This window comes from Sceloporus occidentalis, unplaced genomic scaffold (assembly GCF_023333645.1).
Source record: "Sceloporus occidentalis isolate IW3139 unplaced genomic scaffold, rSceOcc1.0.p SCAF_147, whole genome shotgun sequence".
NCBI lineage: Eukaryota > Metazoa > Chordata > Lepidosauria > Squamata > Phrynosomatidae > Sceloporus > Sceloporus occidentalis.
Window position 1 is genome coordinate 2,062,978 of NW_028317127.1, and position 17,724 is coordinate 2,080,701.

At 36.7% G+C, this 17,724-nt stretch overlaps 1 protein-coding gene across 1 annotated transcript in view; it reads right to left on the bottom strand.

Moving 5' to 3' along the window:
- The window catches only part of LOC149280809 (netrin-G1-like), a 102,227-nt gene extending 101,726 nt beyond the window's left edge, over positions 1 to 501 (bottom strand). Inside the window, exon 1 of the mRNA XM_089500103.1 lies at positions 271 to 501. Coding sequence (XP_089356229.1) covers positions 271 to 501 — 231 coding nt within the window. The remainder of the gene's footprint in view (positions 1 to 270) is intronic.
- Between the last annotated feature and the right edge of the window lie 17,223 nt (positions 502 to 17,724).

The following is a 17,724-nucleotide window of genomic DNA, read 5'->3' on the forward strand; positions in this document are numbered from 1 at the left end:
GCATTTAAAGTGGATTAATTATTACAGGAACCAATGCAATTGTCTTTCGTAATATTACACATATGGCATTGGAATTTCCTTTTTCTTGTGCCTTTTTGCTGACAAATTACCAGTTAATCTATCTTTTGTCACATGACATCAAACGTTACATTGACATGTATTTGCTTGCATCTGCACAGGCCAATGCCACAGTATTTGTTGACATTATGGAAAATATGGAAAATATGAAATTAATGCTAATGCATCTTCATAGTTAAATATGACACTTACCATGGCACAGAAGGGCTCCGGAGGGTCTCCACAAGTGCTGTTTGGAGGATCAATTGTTACCTTGAGATACTGAGTCATTTCTACAGATTCTGGCTGACAAGCCATATATTCCCAAACAATTCCCTCGTCAGACTTTGTGAGTGTCTTACAAACATCATAGTGACCGTGTTGCATTGCTATGGAGAGTGTCACCCACAGTGTGTGAAAATGGAGAATCAGGAGCAGGTACATCATGAAATCCTTCTTGGTTACAACACTTCAGCAATTGAGTACTTCCAAGTTGTTTGAGTTCTACAGGCCAAAGATAAACAAGGTGCTGTATTTACTATACAGTTCAGGAGACTGATGAAAGCCCAGCATCATTAATACTTTCCTAGAATTTCAAGATTGATATCTCATTGATATTAAATGGATATTAAAATTCTTCATTCATGGATGGTGTTAGCACGCAAACTAAGTCACAGTTACCTGTAGACTATGCAGATTGTGCAAAGTTCTGGTTAGTTTGCTATATCTAAAATGTTCTACCTACAGTGTTTCTTCTTTGTGTCCAATGATGGTATAGTTCTCAAAATGGTTGTACCATTGTACGGTGTGTTTTACACAGATGATAAACCAAAATGGGACTTCAAAGTTCCAGGTGAAGTAAGATAAACTTGCTATCAATCTTCCTTTAGCTTTTGACTTCTTCACCTTTAAAAAAAGAAGAAGGAAAATACATGGTGGAGTTTATTGTCTGAAAAATCAATGTTTTTCTATACAGGAACATAGCCTGACATTTGTTGGAACTTATCAATAAGGATGACAGCTAATCATTCATTGAAGGGTACTCATGATTTTTAAGCCATGCACAAGAAACCATTTATAGATTAAAGCATTCCTCTTATCTACCATGGTATCTCATGTTTATGTATCATATTAGGTACGTATAATTTTCACATCCAAACTAAGACAAGTTCTGCAGACAAATTCAAGTTCTAATACCTAAAAATTTTATTTTTCTCATTAATTTCAGTAACGCTTATTGATTAATTCCCTCCTCTTAGATTCAGGATAGCCATATGTGTTCATATTTAAATTCCCTCACTGTATCAACTGCTGCTGTTTCTGCTTGGAGGCTTTTCCTCGTATTTACCATTCTCTGGGTAAAATAAAACTTCCTTATGTTATATTTACATCTCTGACCCTCTTAAATTGATTAAAAAAAACCAATGACTTTATACATCCATGCATTACATTCACATTATAGTCAATTCATAAAACCGTCTTGGTGAAGTGCTGTGTGTGTGGGGAGAGGTGCGTCACGGACCTATATCACGGAATAGAAAGGTTTGGAAGTTCCAAAAATCTAGGCATAATCTTTGAATACAGGAAGCAGGGGCAAAATAGGAATAAATGGAACATGTATCCAAAACATTTGTAATAATGTAACCTAATGACACTATTGCTTATTCCGACTAGATCATCTATGCAATGTTACTTGTTGACTACTCAACCTGTTGTAACAAAGCGTACAGCTTCTGAAGAACAGGGGTAGTGCTCACCAGGCCTCAGGAGTAGCTTGTCTGAAGACATCTGGTTTGCTGCTTTTACAAAACTAGATGGACATATTGTAGATGTGAGGTATAACCATGGCTTAAGGACTTTGCTAGAAACATTCATTTGTTCCATAGCCAAAACAAGTGTTGGGGAAGACCACTAGCTGCAGACAAGATGCTGTAGGGCCTCTATGCTTCACCGCAGATAGAGATGATTAATATCTGCCTTTAGCATCAGTGATACCACTAATGTATTAGAGTGTCAGACAGTCTGAGCAGCATGGGCTTGGACTGTGTTTAATGATGTGCGGCTGACACAGAAAAGCAGTGACCAGGAGTATATTACAGATAAGACATCGGGGTCACAGGCCTTGTGAATATATTTGCGGATTACTAGGTGTCATTTTTTTTCTGGAAAATGCTAATAAATGGATTTTATTCCCGCTGGGACACATCTGAAAACCATGTTGAGTTATCCAATTAAACATTTAACCCCAGATACACACAGGGCTGTTGTGAGTACCATTATTGCTAGAGTATATTGTGTAAATAGTTATTGTGATCACCACAGACATCAAAGGATGGCTTATCAAACCACTCCAAATGATTGTCTGGGTATGATGGGGAGATATAAACTATGCAGCATCTATATTATCAATGTAAATAATAAGCCCACTGCCATTACACACTGCAATATTAACACAATCATGACCTCGGCATAATGTGCTTCCGATAGACACAATTAATCAGGCATCAGTTATCCAGTGGACAATGTGGAGCCTTTTCCGGGACCTACCAAGTAAGGGGGATCTTATGTCGCATATGTTCCTGAGTTAAGATTTTATACACAATATATAGCATCAGACAGAAGGGGCCTGTGGCCCAGAAACCCTCCATAAGACTTAGTCTATAGGTTCTCTTTGGTTAGTGTACAGATACTCTTTGTCATTATACATATTTGCGAGATACAGACTACCCGGACCGTCTAGTTCAATGTTAGTTTTATAATTAATCATGCACCGAAAACAAATGATTAAGCATTGAGGATTTCCTTTATATTAAAATTGTAAAAGGTAATAACAGGGAACTGTGATTCCAAGTTCTTTTGTACCTTACTAGATAGTAAGGCAACACAGCAGAACCAAAAGACGCGTATGAAATATTTGCGTAGAAAAATTAAATATGGCTTCCATTGTGCATTCACCAAGAGGCACAGCGAGAGGTATTAAATGCTAAATTAGATCCGAGCTGCCTAGCAATTAATAAACGAAAATTGGTCTCATTCACAGTACCCACTTCAGAGTCTAAACAGATTCTCCACGCAGAATAATGAAACCTAAATTAGCTAAAAGGCTCGTTTTCCTGCGAGCTGGAGAAATTAATTCAATCAGGCGCGGGTCCAAAGGAAATTGGCAATTTGCACTGATTGTCTCTGTAAAAATCACTAGAAAATTTGCTCGGAATAACTGTTTTCAGAGATTTTACAAGCAAAGTCATGTCTGTTATATCCGTGGATAACAAGGCATTGATAAAATTTGGCCTTGGTGGACGTGAAATATGGTTAATCGTGGGATGTTTTTATTAGTGATCTAGAGTGGTTCAATTACCACAAATAAGCATTATTTCTACAATATTTTATTCATATTCTGTTGGCCTCCTGAACAAACCCCTCTCATATTATTATTTTAATTATTTTTGCCATTAAAACTATATTACAGAGAAGTTACGTTGCATTCGTTGGAGAACAAATTTGAAACGTGGCAACTAAAGCAATGTGTATTTTATTTTAGTGATCTACAAGCTATAGCCTGGCAACTGAAACAGTACCCAATAAAACAATAATCCAAAACAAATGTGGTTATATCGAACATATTTAAAGCAGTCAATAAGGGGAAGTTTTGTTATCTGCTCACAGCTACTTATGTATTTTACTCTGACATTTAGAAGAACAATTCATTTTATTTACTCAATTCATAAGCATGTTTTCTGCTGTCCATATACTTGGGGCATTTAGGGCTGTAGAACATGGATATATTCAGACACTCGGAGCTCCTAGATAAGAGGGATGCTGAGGGAGGAAAAGGGACAGATGGATTTGGGTCCTTAAGAGGAATCATCTGTTCTCATAGTAGGCTTGGGTGCAATGCTGAATTATTTAGGGTACGTGGATGGATCCACTCGGCTAAGCCAACCAAAATGTATCGAATAAACAAAAAAGAGTTGAAAGGGAGAATATACTATGTCTCAAGAGATATACTTGCTTTATAAAACTATTTCCAAAAAGGAAAAATGCTTAGATGGTAGCCATGATCGCTGCTTCGGATAATGAAGATGTGGACCATACTTTTCTTTATAGCCCTAGTAGCATAGAATGTGGAGTTTACATTTCACCAACTGGCATTTAGGGCCAGCTGGAGGCTTCCTCGTGAGTTTCCAAAGGAAAATACTGATTGTTACTTGGCTAATCTCTTCTAGAGGTTGAGAGTGGAGTGATGTGCACTATAATTGTAATCATCAGACACCGTTGATTGGGTGTGTATATATATATATATATATATATATATATATCCACCTTATTAAATGTTAATATATATTTACATTAAAACCAAAGGCATTTATTTGCTAGGGTCTGAGGTCTGAGTATAAGTTATGATATTTACAGAGGGACTAATTCAAATTTTCAACTGATTTTTATAAGGAGGAAATTGGATTGACTTAATATAAAGAGTGTACCTTTGTGAAAATATTGGACAAGATAAAGAAACAAATGCCCTAATAATTTATTGAAGAAAATAGTAATAATAATGTAAGTAGAATAAGGAGGTTTTACTTTACTGAGAGGGTGGTAGATGAGTGGAAGAGCCTCCCAGCAGACATTGTACAAGTTCACACAGTAATGGAATTTAAGCATGTGTGGGATAGGCATATGGCTATCCTGAATCTAGGACGAGACTGATTAAGGTCTTAGTCTTTGAAGCAGGACACAAATGGGCGGACTAGATGGGCCTAATGGTCCTTATCTGCCATCACATTCTATGTTTCAAATATGATATAAAGGCAAAAGGTAATACCTGCAAACAAATGTTTATTTCTCTTAAAGCCTGGGAAGACTGTCAAAAGCCAAAATCCCACCAGAATTTTAAGACTTCATCAATTGACATGTAAGCAAGCGATTAGTACAGGGGTACATGTGCAAATTATTGTCCAGTTACCCTAATTTGATTGCTGCTCCTCGTAGACTGGAGTTAGGCTAGGGTTCACCTACGGTTTAATAATAAGCCAAGTTATTTTGTGCCACTACCCATACGTAACATCCCAGTGTCGAGGATTCCTCGCTGCTGCTGCCATCATGTCTCTCATAACTAACGCTACATGGATTTGCAAATAAGCAAGGTATCACATCCTCATTGTGAATACATTATCCTTCTTACAAGGAGGGAGACAAGGGGTAGCTTGATTTGGCATTACTTTTATGCTACCATCCACTACTCACGTCTCCCTTGTAAAGAATATCAGGACACGAAGCGTAGAAAGCTCACAAGGAGAAAACAGGAAAACCTGATGTATTACATTACATTTTAAATGCAGGCTTTTGCAGAGGATGTAGCTTTGACACTTGTAGTTTCTCCAAGTCATGGGAGAATGGAGGGTTTTCGTTTCCTTATAAACTCTACAATGCAGAGTGTAGAGAGTAACTCTGATGTCGCATTCATCAACCAAAAAGTGATTTTTTTTTGTAGCGCTGCACAAATTCTTATATATTTTTTTCACTACAGAATACACACAAGAAAGTGCCAGATTTTAGGGCTGTACTATGATAGGTATACCTTCAAGAATAGATATTTTATGGTTGAAACCCATTAACGGTGAGTGCTGGTCAAATCAGAGGCATACAAAATTCATATAATTTAACAACTACTTGGCGCCTCTCCTGAGACACACAAAAAAATTGTGTTTTACGTCCCTAAGACTTGTAAAAAAACAGATTTATGGACTTAGGGCGATATATGAGATTCAGTTAAGTTCCACAAATCTCACTGTTAGCACTTAAAGTCATGATTTAAAATAATACCTTCACTTCCCACATCTCATTGACCCTGAAACTTGTTACATCTGATGAAGTCGTTAACGCGGATCCTACAATAATCACAATATTGTGCAAAAATGTAGTAAAGCTTCCAATATTTCAGTCTAAGAGGCATTTGGTTGCAGGGATTTTTCTGCAACAGGATGCATTGCATAAAATCATGGTATTTTATTTTTTGGACTCATTTTCCTGATCTCTTATTATTTGAAATGTATTAGATACTTAGTATCTTACCGTATTTGTTAACGGAATATATTGTAACAAAACATATATGTACATAGATATAAAAAGATGTGTATATATTCGGATGTCTGTATACGTATATTTAATTTTGTAGATTTTGATTCTTTTTAAAAATCCACTCTGGTGGATAATCAGTTCCAAATTTGAATTAGAGAACTGAAGGTTGATCACAGTAAAAGCTTCCATGAAATTAAGGTATTATCATAACGGCAATATTGCTGTGCCCTTTTAAAATAAGTAGAGCATTTTTGTATCTGAAATTACAGAAGTTTCAGATCACACGGATAACCGCATTATGAAGGGAAATTAGAGTGTGTGGGATTTTCTTGGCTATTTCTCCATAATAATGCATTATACCAACAGCAGAAATGTGCGAGTCATAATAGACTTCAGAATTAAGAGATTCTTGACCTTGTTTTTTTTTTTTTCTCTCCTTTCTTATAAAACAAACGCAGAACATGGATATTTTATTGAGTGCCTTTATTGTGATAATGCAATAGCTAAGGTCAGCTTTAGCGTGTCACATACCCAGTTTTCCCTTTGTGAATCCATGTAAAAATATGAATTATATGGAGAATATTGTTTGCATTATTGCCAAAGACTGATCATTCGCATATGCCTTTTGGTGGTCGGATATCATGGGGAAAAAACCCCTAAAAATTCATCTATGTGTGCTAAAAAAAAGCTGATTTTCTATAAAATCTAAACACTTTTTAACTGCTTATTGTTCTGATGGTTAGATCATTTTTGTTTTTTCTTCGAAGACATACGTTATTCATGAATAGATAAATGTAGAAATAACAGCACTTAATTCCGGTGAAAATATTTGGAAATTAACATATCACTGGGGCATCGTATGTAAAAATGATATTGGAGGATTTCCTTAAGAAAGGATTATCTGCTATTTTACTGTATTGTTAAAAGAAAAATGTGGATTTTTGTTGATGATGCGTTGACCTAAAAAAAGTAGGGATTTATGACATAATAATAAAACACTAAACACTGCTATAATTTGTTTGTGTTTTCTGACAATTTGTAGAAAGGTGTCGTGATATATTTTTTTACAAACTTACATAGCTGTTTGTAACCCACAAACATTCTTAGATTAATAATTATTTTTAATAGCACCAGTAGCTGATTTTAGCATGTATAGGGGTAGTGTAGAAATATTTTTTTTTAAAGGCTTCTCGGGGCACCATATTTGAGTTTAAAAATAAAAACTCTAGGTGCTAGAGACAAAAGTATTCTCTTTCAACTTCTGGTCACAAAGGGGTTAAGAGATTATTTTTATTGATTTTATGTTTTTATCATTTCTAGGACTGCTAGAGAAAAAAGAAATAATTATAAAAAAAACATTTCACAGGTTGATACGCCAATATTGATAGGCATTATTTGGAATACCATGTCCTGCAGACTACAACTCCCAGCATGCTCTGTGACCCTAAAAATTTCAGCACAGTAACCTGGACTCCTTGATATTTCTGAGTAGAAGCCACGGGTTTGTAGTAATCTCAGTGGCATATAGAAACAGAATTTTCGTGTATTTGTAAAATGGTTGCTTTTTTTATTTGCAAGAATGAGATCACTACTACTAAATATTCACAGTATGTGTCACCCATAAGTTTACAGCTTCACATTCATTTCCATGTGCTCGCCTACAGAGTGTGTGTTGAACAAAATAATGGAAATCATTTTATTTACTGTACTAAGTAAAAAATGACAAATTATTGGAGATAACTAAATATCTATAATGTAACGTGTTTGGGTCTATGAAGCATTTTCATGAGGGGCTGAGCACAAATGTTGAGGGCTGGCCAACTGTGCTTTTTTATTTTAGTGGTTGCTTGGATTTACTAAGGATAATAGGAGTTGCAGTTCAAGAAAAGTTGATCTGACAATCTCTTCTTTATAACAGACCACTGAGCCTGATCCATTTACTGCAGCTTTTCAGTGGTTGGCTTAGCGTAATTGGAACAGAGTTTAGAATTCTAGATTTTGCTCAAGTGGTTGTCCCATATGTGCGGATAACGAATGGTACATATAATTAAATATAATTTAGTTGGTAGTTTACGCCACTTAATTACAGATACCTCTAGGTTAATAACGTAGACGTTTTGTATGATACTGTGCTGATTCGCATTAAAATATTTGTGCCATGTAATATCCATGCTATGGGATTAGACAGTCACTATATAGGGCATAATGGCACATACTGGTAATCTTGTCATAAATATTTTTAATAAACTCAGTTTAATATCACACATGTACTGTTCTAGTCTCATAGCGTTGTGCTTTCCTTCTGTATATAAATAGATATGAATTCTGTTTATTAAAGGTCTTGGATTTATATTCTTGTATGTGTGTGTATGTATGTATGTATGTATATATATTATATATATATATATATATATATATATATATATATATATATACAAACTATACACACACACACATATGCTCAGCTGTTTATGTTGCCTAGCCATTGATAAAACTTTTCTATGTAGATTGTATTTTTTTCTGTATGTGTTTTATCCTCTCTTTGCTTAACAGGTACTTTATTGCTAGTTACCTAGTTAGTAGTACTAGTAATCAGGCCAAGCAACACGTTCTTTATTGATCCCCAGGTAAAGGGAAATCGGCAGTAATCAATTCACAAAGCAAACCCCCTTGCGCTTTCACTTACAACCCTTCTGCTTGAGCAGCTCACACTACCAGCTGTTTATATAGGATGTACCTCCTCCACTTGTCCACCAGGGGGAGCCGAACAGCACTCTGCGCTTCGCAATAGGGACAACTAGAGAGTTAGACGTTCTCTGGATGCGGAGATGTTAATGACTACGGAGTGCCCGGTCCGCTCATCCTATTGTGGCGATCAGAACTGGAGTGTCAGCGCTGTGACAAGGGCTGAAAACACATACTTTACGGATATTACATCCCTATGTTTGCGCTGGATCCTAGTACGATTTATTGTTATTACTGTGTTCTGTATTTCAGCCAAGAGGCTTCCATAAATGACTCTTGAGGAGGTCAGTAGAGGAGTCATTCAAACAGTAAGTACTGCAAACATAAGGGCACTGGCTCATATAGTTATAGCATTATCCATAAGGTTCTTGCACTGCACATTTTTTTTTATTATTATTATTTTTATTATTTCTATCTTCCATTATTTATCTAGTAATTTACAGCTTTTTTCTTATAAATACCCAAGTGAATATCCCTTTTTCCTGAATTTAACTATTATTTTATATAGTAAGTTTTGCTGGTGCTCACCTACAAATACAACGTATGAACCTGAATGCCTACAAAAAAAACCCCATGCCATTTAATTTTGTAAATTCTATAACTAATAAAAAGGGACATAGTCTCACCGCTTGCTAATTAAATGTTTCACATTTCAAATATGAGAGTGCTATATATATATATATATATATATATATATATATAAATATAAATATAGAATATATTATATAAGAAGGGGATATACTACCTTGAGGAGTCACCTACATGTATATCATGCTGATAACAGAGATCAGAAAGAAATGGTTTCAAAGACTGGATGCTGCACATAACAGCAAGACATAGAGCAGAGACACAGGGATCTGTTCAAAGTGTGACATCCTCAAAGCTCATCTTGGCAAAAAATAGGGAACAATTAAGAAAAGGAACCTTATCCCCCCTTGTTATCTCATCATCCTGAGGGAGTTCACCTGAATCTCAGCTTCCAGCCTGTGCTGCTTGGAACATTTCAGCAATAAAAGAAATGCAAATGAGAAAAAGCTACATTCAAGAAAGTATGTACTTACAGAAGGAAAGCATTCGGTGTCCTAATTAGAGAGAAGTCCCTGTGTGAGGCGTTATAATCCTTTTATTGGTGCTCATTAATGAACAGGAGAATTTTTATCCAGATTGACTTCAAGAAAAAAGAAATGACTCCTCTTTCTAAAAGGAACCAGTATCCAGAGAGTTTGGGATAAGACCAGGCATCACCTCCTTCCATCCATATCACTGCCACATCCTGAGCATCTTCACACCTTGTAGAGACACCCAGTGTGCTTTGTGAGGACAAGTACTTTTAGGAAATTAAAGTGCATGTTATCCACTTAGATCCTGTAAAAGAAAAGAAATAAGAGAAAAGGAGGAGATGCTTAAGAGCAATCAAAATCAGGAGCTAGCTTTGTCACTCTGACTTCCAGGTGTTCCTGGTGCTTCCTTCACTCTCAGACTCCAGATGTGCAGTGTAGAGGAGATGCTGTTGGTTCCAAGTGCTGAAATGCTTCGCAGAGCCTGCTCTCATCCTATTTAGAATAGAGATTTGTTGAGGTGGATTGAGAGGCAGCATCAATCACTCCCAATTAGCATTGGCATTATGGGTGGGGACCTTGCTGTCCTTCCAGTGGCCAGTCTGTCCCTCCAAGTTAATGCTAAACACATAGCTCTGATGTGTGGAGAAGAAGCCACATGTTTCAATGTGACAAGCCTGGGACTTCTCCTGTCAAGGTGGGGTGGGGAGAGGCTAACCCTGTGCACACAGCAGCAGAAAAGGAACAGGACAGAGTTGGGGGTGCAGCTGGCACACAAAAGGAGGAGGAGAGAAGTGTCTTGCTGTTTGGAGAGAAGATTTCCAAATGCCAGCAAACAAGAGATTGCGAACCTTATACCAGAACTACACCAGGTTTCCTGAGCGGTCCTAAAGTCCTCAGATAATTATCCATGACTAGCTCTGCATTATTGATTGCAAGCTTCGCTGCTCTCCTAAGAATGAAATCCCAGGTGGAGGTCTCAGGAAGGGTGGGGGGGATTTTCTTTAGAAGAGATTAATGCTTAAACACTGATTTCTTATAGAGAAAAAAAAGCTGCTGTTGGATGTTTGTCCACATGCATCAGAAAGATTAACCCTTTATGAAAGAAACTGTTATGTTTAATGCACATGGAAATAGAGCATGTTTTCCCAATATATACTATTCAATACAGATTAATATCTGTATTGAATATTATATATATATATATATATATATATATATATATATATATATATATATATGTGAATGTAGAAACATATGTATTTTTTTGTTTAATTCATATAAGTGCAGAATAAGTAGTCTTAGCAGTAAACATTAAACAAACTCTTTGTAGTCTTATAAACACAAATAACAATTCACCTTAGCATGTAATGTGAATATGCGAACAGAAACAATGTTTCAATTTATGACCATTATATAGAACTCTGTAGAGTGACTGCATGATGCATCACATCCCTGTTCCAAAATATATATATTTTTAGAGGTATCCGATAATTTTTTTCCAAACGTTAAGCATTTTGGTAGAGGGACACAAGTGGGCAAGTCCAAGAGGCACTCCCTGACACCCTCTTTTATCTCTGCCATAAATCAATAGGAATGGATTTTTTCTCACTCGAGAAGATAGATGGAGCATCCTGGCGTTTCAGCGTTTTTATTGTGCAAGACGCAACACTTTTCCAGATTAAAATGCGCGTACAGGGTAGTGATTTCTAAGAGGGATCCGTATTTCAGATGGGAAGAGAACAGTCAGACTATTTTTGGTGATAGACTGTAACGGTGCGTTGTATCTTGTATCCTTAAACTACTTTTCTTTCTTGAAGGTGCCCTGTCCAATCGGTTCAGATGGAGGAAAGGACCCTTTAAGCTCTTAAATAAAAGAGATTTATTCATTAGTGTCAACTACAGTTATATTTAAAACTATATATATATATATATATATATATATATATATATTATTTTCCCTATTACACTGGAGAGACTCTTGTGCATGAATTATACAAAAAAAACCCAAGACTTATAAAGTACGAGGATTCAAAATAAAATATTTATAAGAAACAATAGATGGAGTTACAGAGAAAGGTTATATGAAGCAGAAAGATGAGGCGAAGAAGAAGTTTCGAAGAACAGGAGTTATAGAGTAAGGAAATATTACTATTCAGGAATTATATGGACCAATGCGAGGAGCTATTGGCTCGGGTTATATGTGGGGGTTTTTAATGCGGTCATATTGTGGGGCGATATAATGATTTATAATAAATGATTACATGCAGAAGCGGGAGGGATTATAATAAGTGGTTTTCTAAATGAAATATCAGGAGCAAAAACTAGGAGAACTGATGTGAAGCAAGTGCCAAACTATAAGGGGGATACAGGAGGGAATCCCTCAAACGAGCAGTGGATGCCAGCAGCTAAAACAATTAGTTATTTGGAGAAGAAGGCGAGCAATTACATGGAGAATTAGAACCTATTACATGACATACATTTGATATTATGATGTAAACTAAAATGATTGCGTCTGTACGATCCATTTTCTGACAGCGGTGAGATACACCAGCCCTTTCTGCTTCACTAGAACGCGTCCACGGAAAATACAGTGATAATGTGCGCCATTCAAAATACTTGGAGACAAATCTTCTTTAGCTTTTAAAGAGTTAAAAAAAAAGTGGTATTTCAGCTCTCGACAGTCACACTTCATAAAGGATTTTCAGTGTGAGGCAGCGAAAGTGAAGTTAATACTGCACAGACAGATAAGAAATCCATTAGTCCGTAGTGAGCTGCATCAGCCCACCTTACTTCACTACAAGTACCAGATGGATTATTCAAAGATTATGTGGGGACAAATTCTTGTTAATGGACTATTTTTAACCCATTAACTGGCCCCTCTCTATTAGTCAAATCGTTAAATATAAACATGGCTAGTGGCTGCAAATGTTAACTACAAATATTTTCTTTAAACCTGGGAAGCTGGACTTATTTTAGATGGCCTACGTTTGCTAAAGTGAAGTGCAAACGGTATAAATAGTCACTTTAAATCAATCAACGCTGGAAAGTCCTGCCTGTAACCCATGGTTTGATCACTTGTTTCTAAAACTCCAACATATTCTCACGCCCAGGATAAAGTCGAGAGTACTCACAATTTTAGACCAGTTCAAACACATGGGAACCAATCATGTATTGAGATCCGCTCATGAGGGCTTACAGCTATAGGAAAATACAGATCAGATAAAGGGACAGTAAGTGAACCGTTCTCTATGGGATTCTGGGTCTTGAGATACAGGTATTGTTGTAGGTGCAATGAGAAGAACTTACCAGCAGGCATTACCGGCTATTTGGCATGACAGTGCCACAAACTCACTCTTCTGATCGGATGCTGCAGTATGTGGCCACAGGGTGGATATGCCTGACTGCATGACATGTGAGCATCACAAACATGGCATCCAACCGTCAATATCCCGCCATCTGCCCCGCTTACTACATCAGGTGGCCTTTGGCCAGAGTCGCCTCATCATCGCCACTCTGGCCCTGCTGGAGAGATAGGTCCTCCTAAACCCTTCCAATGGGGGGAAGTGAGGAGACTCATTTTGTTGCACTAGATGTTATTAGGTTCTGTCACCTTTACAACATTTTTTTTCTTTGCATATTTCCCTTGCGCCTCCATCATGCCACTTTCAAAGCCACAATGACCTTGTACATGTACTACTAGAGTGTTTTAAAATACGCCTCTGTCATTGGCCTAATAAAGCTGGCGTGCTTTTTAAGTATTACAGTATTTATGTATTGCAGGATATAGCTCAGATTCAAGTATTTAAAGCAAATTATATATTGTGATTCTTCACGCCAACTAAGTTGTTTAAGCCACCTCCTAATATTTTTATTGGGAAAACAGAAAATATTGAAAGAACAGCAAGACATTTGTTTTTTCTGGAAACCATTGTAGAGTATTGATATTTTGGAGCTGTGCATTTGAGAAGATGTTCAATTCTACAAGGAGATACCAGTAAGTCAAAGAATGTCTCAGTCAGCAAATAGTCAGCCTCAAATAGTCAAATAACAAATTAAAGATGCATTGGATTCAGTCATCTGTCTCGTACCTTTTTATTCTATTATAAAGGAGGAGTGTTTTCTCCAAGTATAATGTGTATATAGAGAGAGAGAGAGAGAGAGAGAGGAAGAGAGAGCAGAGCCATTGTATCAGAGGCAAGAACAGAAAATTGTGCCCCCCCACTATATTTTCAAGAGGTTATTTTAAGAAAAGTGGATAAATAAATGAAAAGGAAATTAATGATATTAGACTGATTATTTTAGTTACATAGGATTCATAAAGATATGTAACTTAGCATGAGTAACAATATGTGACAGAGATCTGTCTCCTGCAATTTGATATTGCGAGCTGTGCATTATGCTGGCTAATACAGTCGATATTGTGTGGCCAGAGCCGACCTTAGGTGTTCAGGTTCCTTGTGTGGCCCGCTCCTGTGTCATCACCCACAGATTCTGTGCCACACCTTGCTTTTCCTACCCTGTGTAGTTCAGGTATAGATCAATTAAACAACACATGGAAACACAGCATTGCAGGTATAGATCAAATAAAAAAAATCACAAGCAAACTCGTTAGGCCAGTCTTTTACTCCCTGCTGATTGTCCCCCCATGTTTATTGCCACCTAATAAAGTCCTTTCGTATACGGATTTTGGTGGAGTACGTTCTTTGGTTTATGTTTGGTTTGGCGGTCTCGTTCTCTGCATCATTGGATCATTTTCTTTGCATCTTCCTTTTGTATTGAGACTGTCATATACTATCGCTGTAGATGGATAATTGTCTAATAATAACAACATATTATGAGAGGATATTCTACTTATATTGCTAATGTGAATAGGCAGTATCTTGTTTCAACATCAGGAAAATCTAGATTTTTTTTGTCAATAAAAATACATAAAATGGACAGTTATGGAAATGGAACATAGAAACATAGAAAGTGACGGCAGATAAGAACCAGTAGGCCCATCCAGTCTGCCCAACCTTCTGAGTACTTTCCTTTAGTACTTGCCCTTATCCTATATCTAGCTTGGCCTTATGCCTATCCCATGCTTGCTTAAATTACTTTACTGTATTAACATCTACCACTTCTGCTGGAAGGCTATTCCATGCGTCCACTACCATTTCCGTAAAGTAATATTTTCTGATGTTACCATTAAACCTTTGCCCCTCTAGTTTATGGTTGTGTCCTCTTGTTGTGGTAGTATTTCTCCTTTTAAATAAACTATCTTCCTTTACCTTGTTGATTCCCTTTAAGTATTTAAATGTTTCTATCATATCCCCCCTGTCCCGTCTTTTTTCCAGGCTATATAGGTTAAGATCCTTTAACCTGTCCTGGTAAGGTTTATCTTGTAATCCATAAACCATTTTAGTAGCCCTTCTCAGCACTTTCTCCAACATTTCTATATCCTTCTGGAGATCCGGTCTCCAGTACTGTATACAATACTCCAAGTGAGGTCTCACCAGCGATCTGTACAACGGCGTGAGCTCTTCCCTCTTTCTACTGCTAATACCTCTCGCTATACAACCAAGCATTCTGCTAGCATTACCTGCTGCTCTACTGCATTGTCTGCCTACCTTTAAATCCTCAGAAATAATTACCCCTAAATCCCTTTCCTCACACGTTGAGGTTAGGACACTATCAAATATTCTATACTCTGCCCTTGGGTTTTTATGCCCCAGGTGCATTACTTTGCATTTATCTACATTAAATGCCAATTGCCACAGCTCTGACCATTTTTCCAGTTTACCTAGATCGTTTGCCATTTGGCTTCTTCCTCCAGGAACATCAACCCTGTTGCAAATTTTTAATAAAGGAAGGGTGTGAATTATACAATATGATGACCAAACATACATCAATAAATTTATAATCTTTACAGGACTGTTCTTAGCGAAGGTTCGGGGCCTAGGGTGACTCGTCTTTTACAGGGTCCCATGTGTAACAACATTATGTAACTTATGCACCTTTTCTGCAATTCCTATTCCTTTTATATATTCAGTTAAAAATATTGTATAAATATTTTGCCTTCAAACCTTTACCTAGCTGCCTTTTGACTTACCTGCACGCTCTCTAGCATCATACACTTACACATACATGCACTCACTCCAATTCTCACACCTCATCCTGCTTTGCCCTTCTTAATAATATACAAGATAAAAGATTTAAAAATGCTAGTAGATGTAAACAAACAAAAAAAATTCTAAACCAACTTAGATGCAAAAATATATTCTATGATGCAAACTCTTTCCTGTGATCTAGCCATGTGCAGATGTTAGAAAATGTTCCTGTCACCAAGAGGAATTAGGTCAATTTTCATTGTAGACCTTGTGCACATCCTATCCAAAGACTTATTAGTGCCACGTTGAAGCAAACTATGTGGTTTTGATATATCTGATGAGGCTTGTCATTGTATATTGACAAGTATTGTATTTTGGAAGGTTTTCCATTTTTTGCCATCTTTGGCAAAATGTGATCAAACTATGTGGCTGATACGGTAAAATGTTTTTTTTACATTTTATTTACTCAATCATGTTTCTTTCCTTTAAAAAAATAAATTTTTTTTTACATTGAATAAAGTTTTATTTTGTTTCTTAAAATGCTATTTGTCCCATAATTTTTGCGTTACACAGGTGCCGACATTAATGTAAATTGTGAAAATAAAACCTTAGCAAGCTGGACCCATCTATGATAAAGCTTGCATTGATGATATAGGAAAACATTTACATACCAAGAGCATTTGAATAAATTTTTACATCATTATTATTAAATATATATTTTAAAACATTTCAAGTTTTCACAATGTGGACGCTCTTTGTTACGCTTTTTCTTTTGTAGAAGTGGACAGTGCTTTTCACATTGTGGTTTCTGAAAGTTGGTTATGTCTGACAGTTGTGGTACGTGTGGGTTTTTAAACATAGTTGTATAACTATTCTTCGAGAAAGGTAATTTGTTCTTGATTTGTGAATAATCCGACAGTCTCAGCATTACAACTATACTATCGAATAAATTAGCCCTCGGAGGATTTTTCATTAGCAAAATGATGTTACAGAGCTTGAAAAATTCCAGCTTTTAAGTTGGCCCAGGCATAGTGCATTTTCTGATATGCTGTAAAATAATTTAGATTGGCAACTATGAAATAGAATATTAAATAGAATATATCAAGACAATCTTGGTCCTTTTTTACTGCCAGGTAAAGAACATAATATAATTCTCCAACTTAATTTAACTGACCTTCATGTTTTGATCAGAGTGGAATGAAAGAGATTTTAGGATTTGTGGCCATGATGATATAAAGTGTTTTTTTCTAAGGTTTCATTGATGTCATTATAGACAAGTCAATATAGAGGTACAATTAGTACCGTATATTATATTGATGCAATGTTTTGGTTATTGTGACCCCTAAATTATGTTAGGAAGTGACCATTCCAGATGAATCATTAGATTTAATTGATGTATTTCTTCAGTCTAATAGATGGGGCTTTAATTTTGTTCCTGTAATCCCAAACCAGGGCTCGACTGGCGATATCGAGGGGGGCCTGGCGCTTTAAATCCATTCTGCTTTTTTAAGTTCATATAGCATATCCCTGGCTGCCAGGGCCGGCCCAAGACAAAATGCCGCCTGGGGCGAAGTTTAAAATGCCGCCCCCCCATCATTATCTACCCTTCCTCTCCCCCCCCCCGTACTTACCTTTCAGCAGTCCTGCGGTGAGTCTCCCTGCTCGGTCTCAGTGCCGGCTTGTAATGCTGAGCG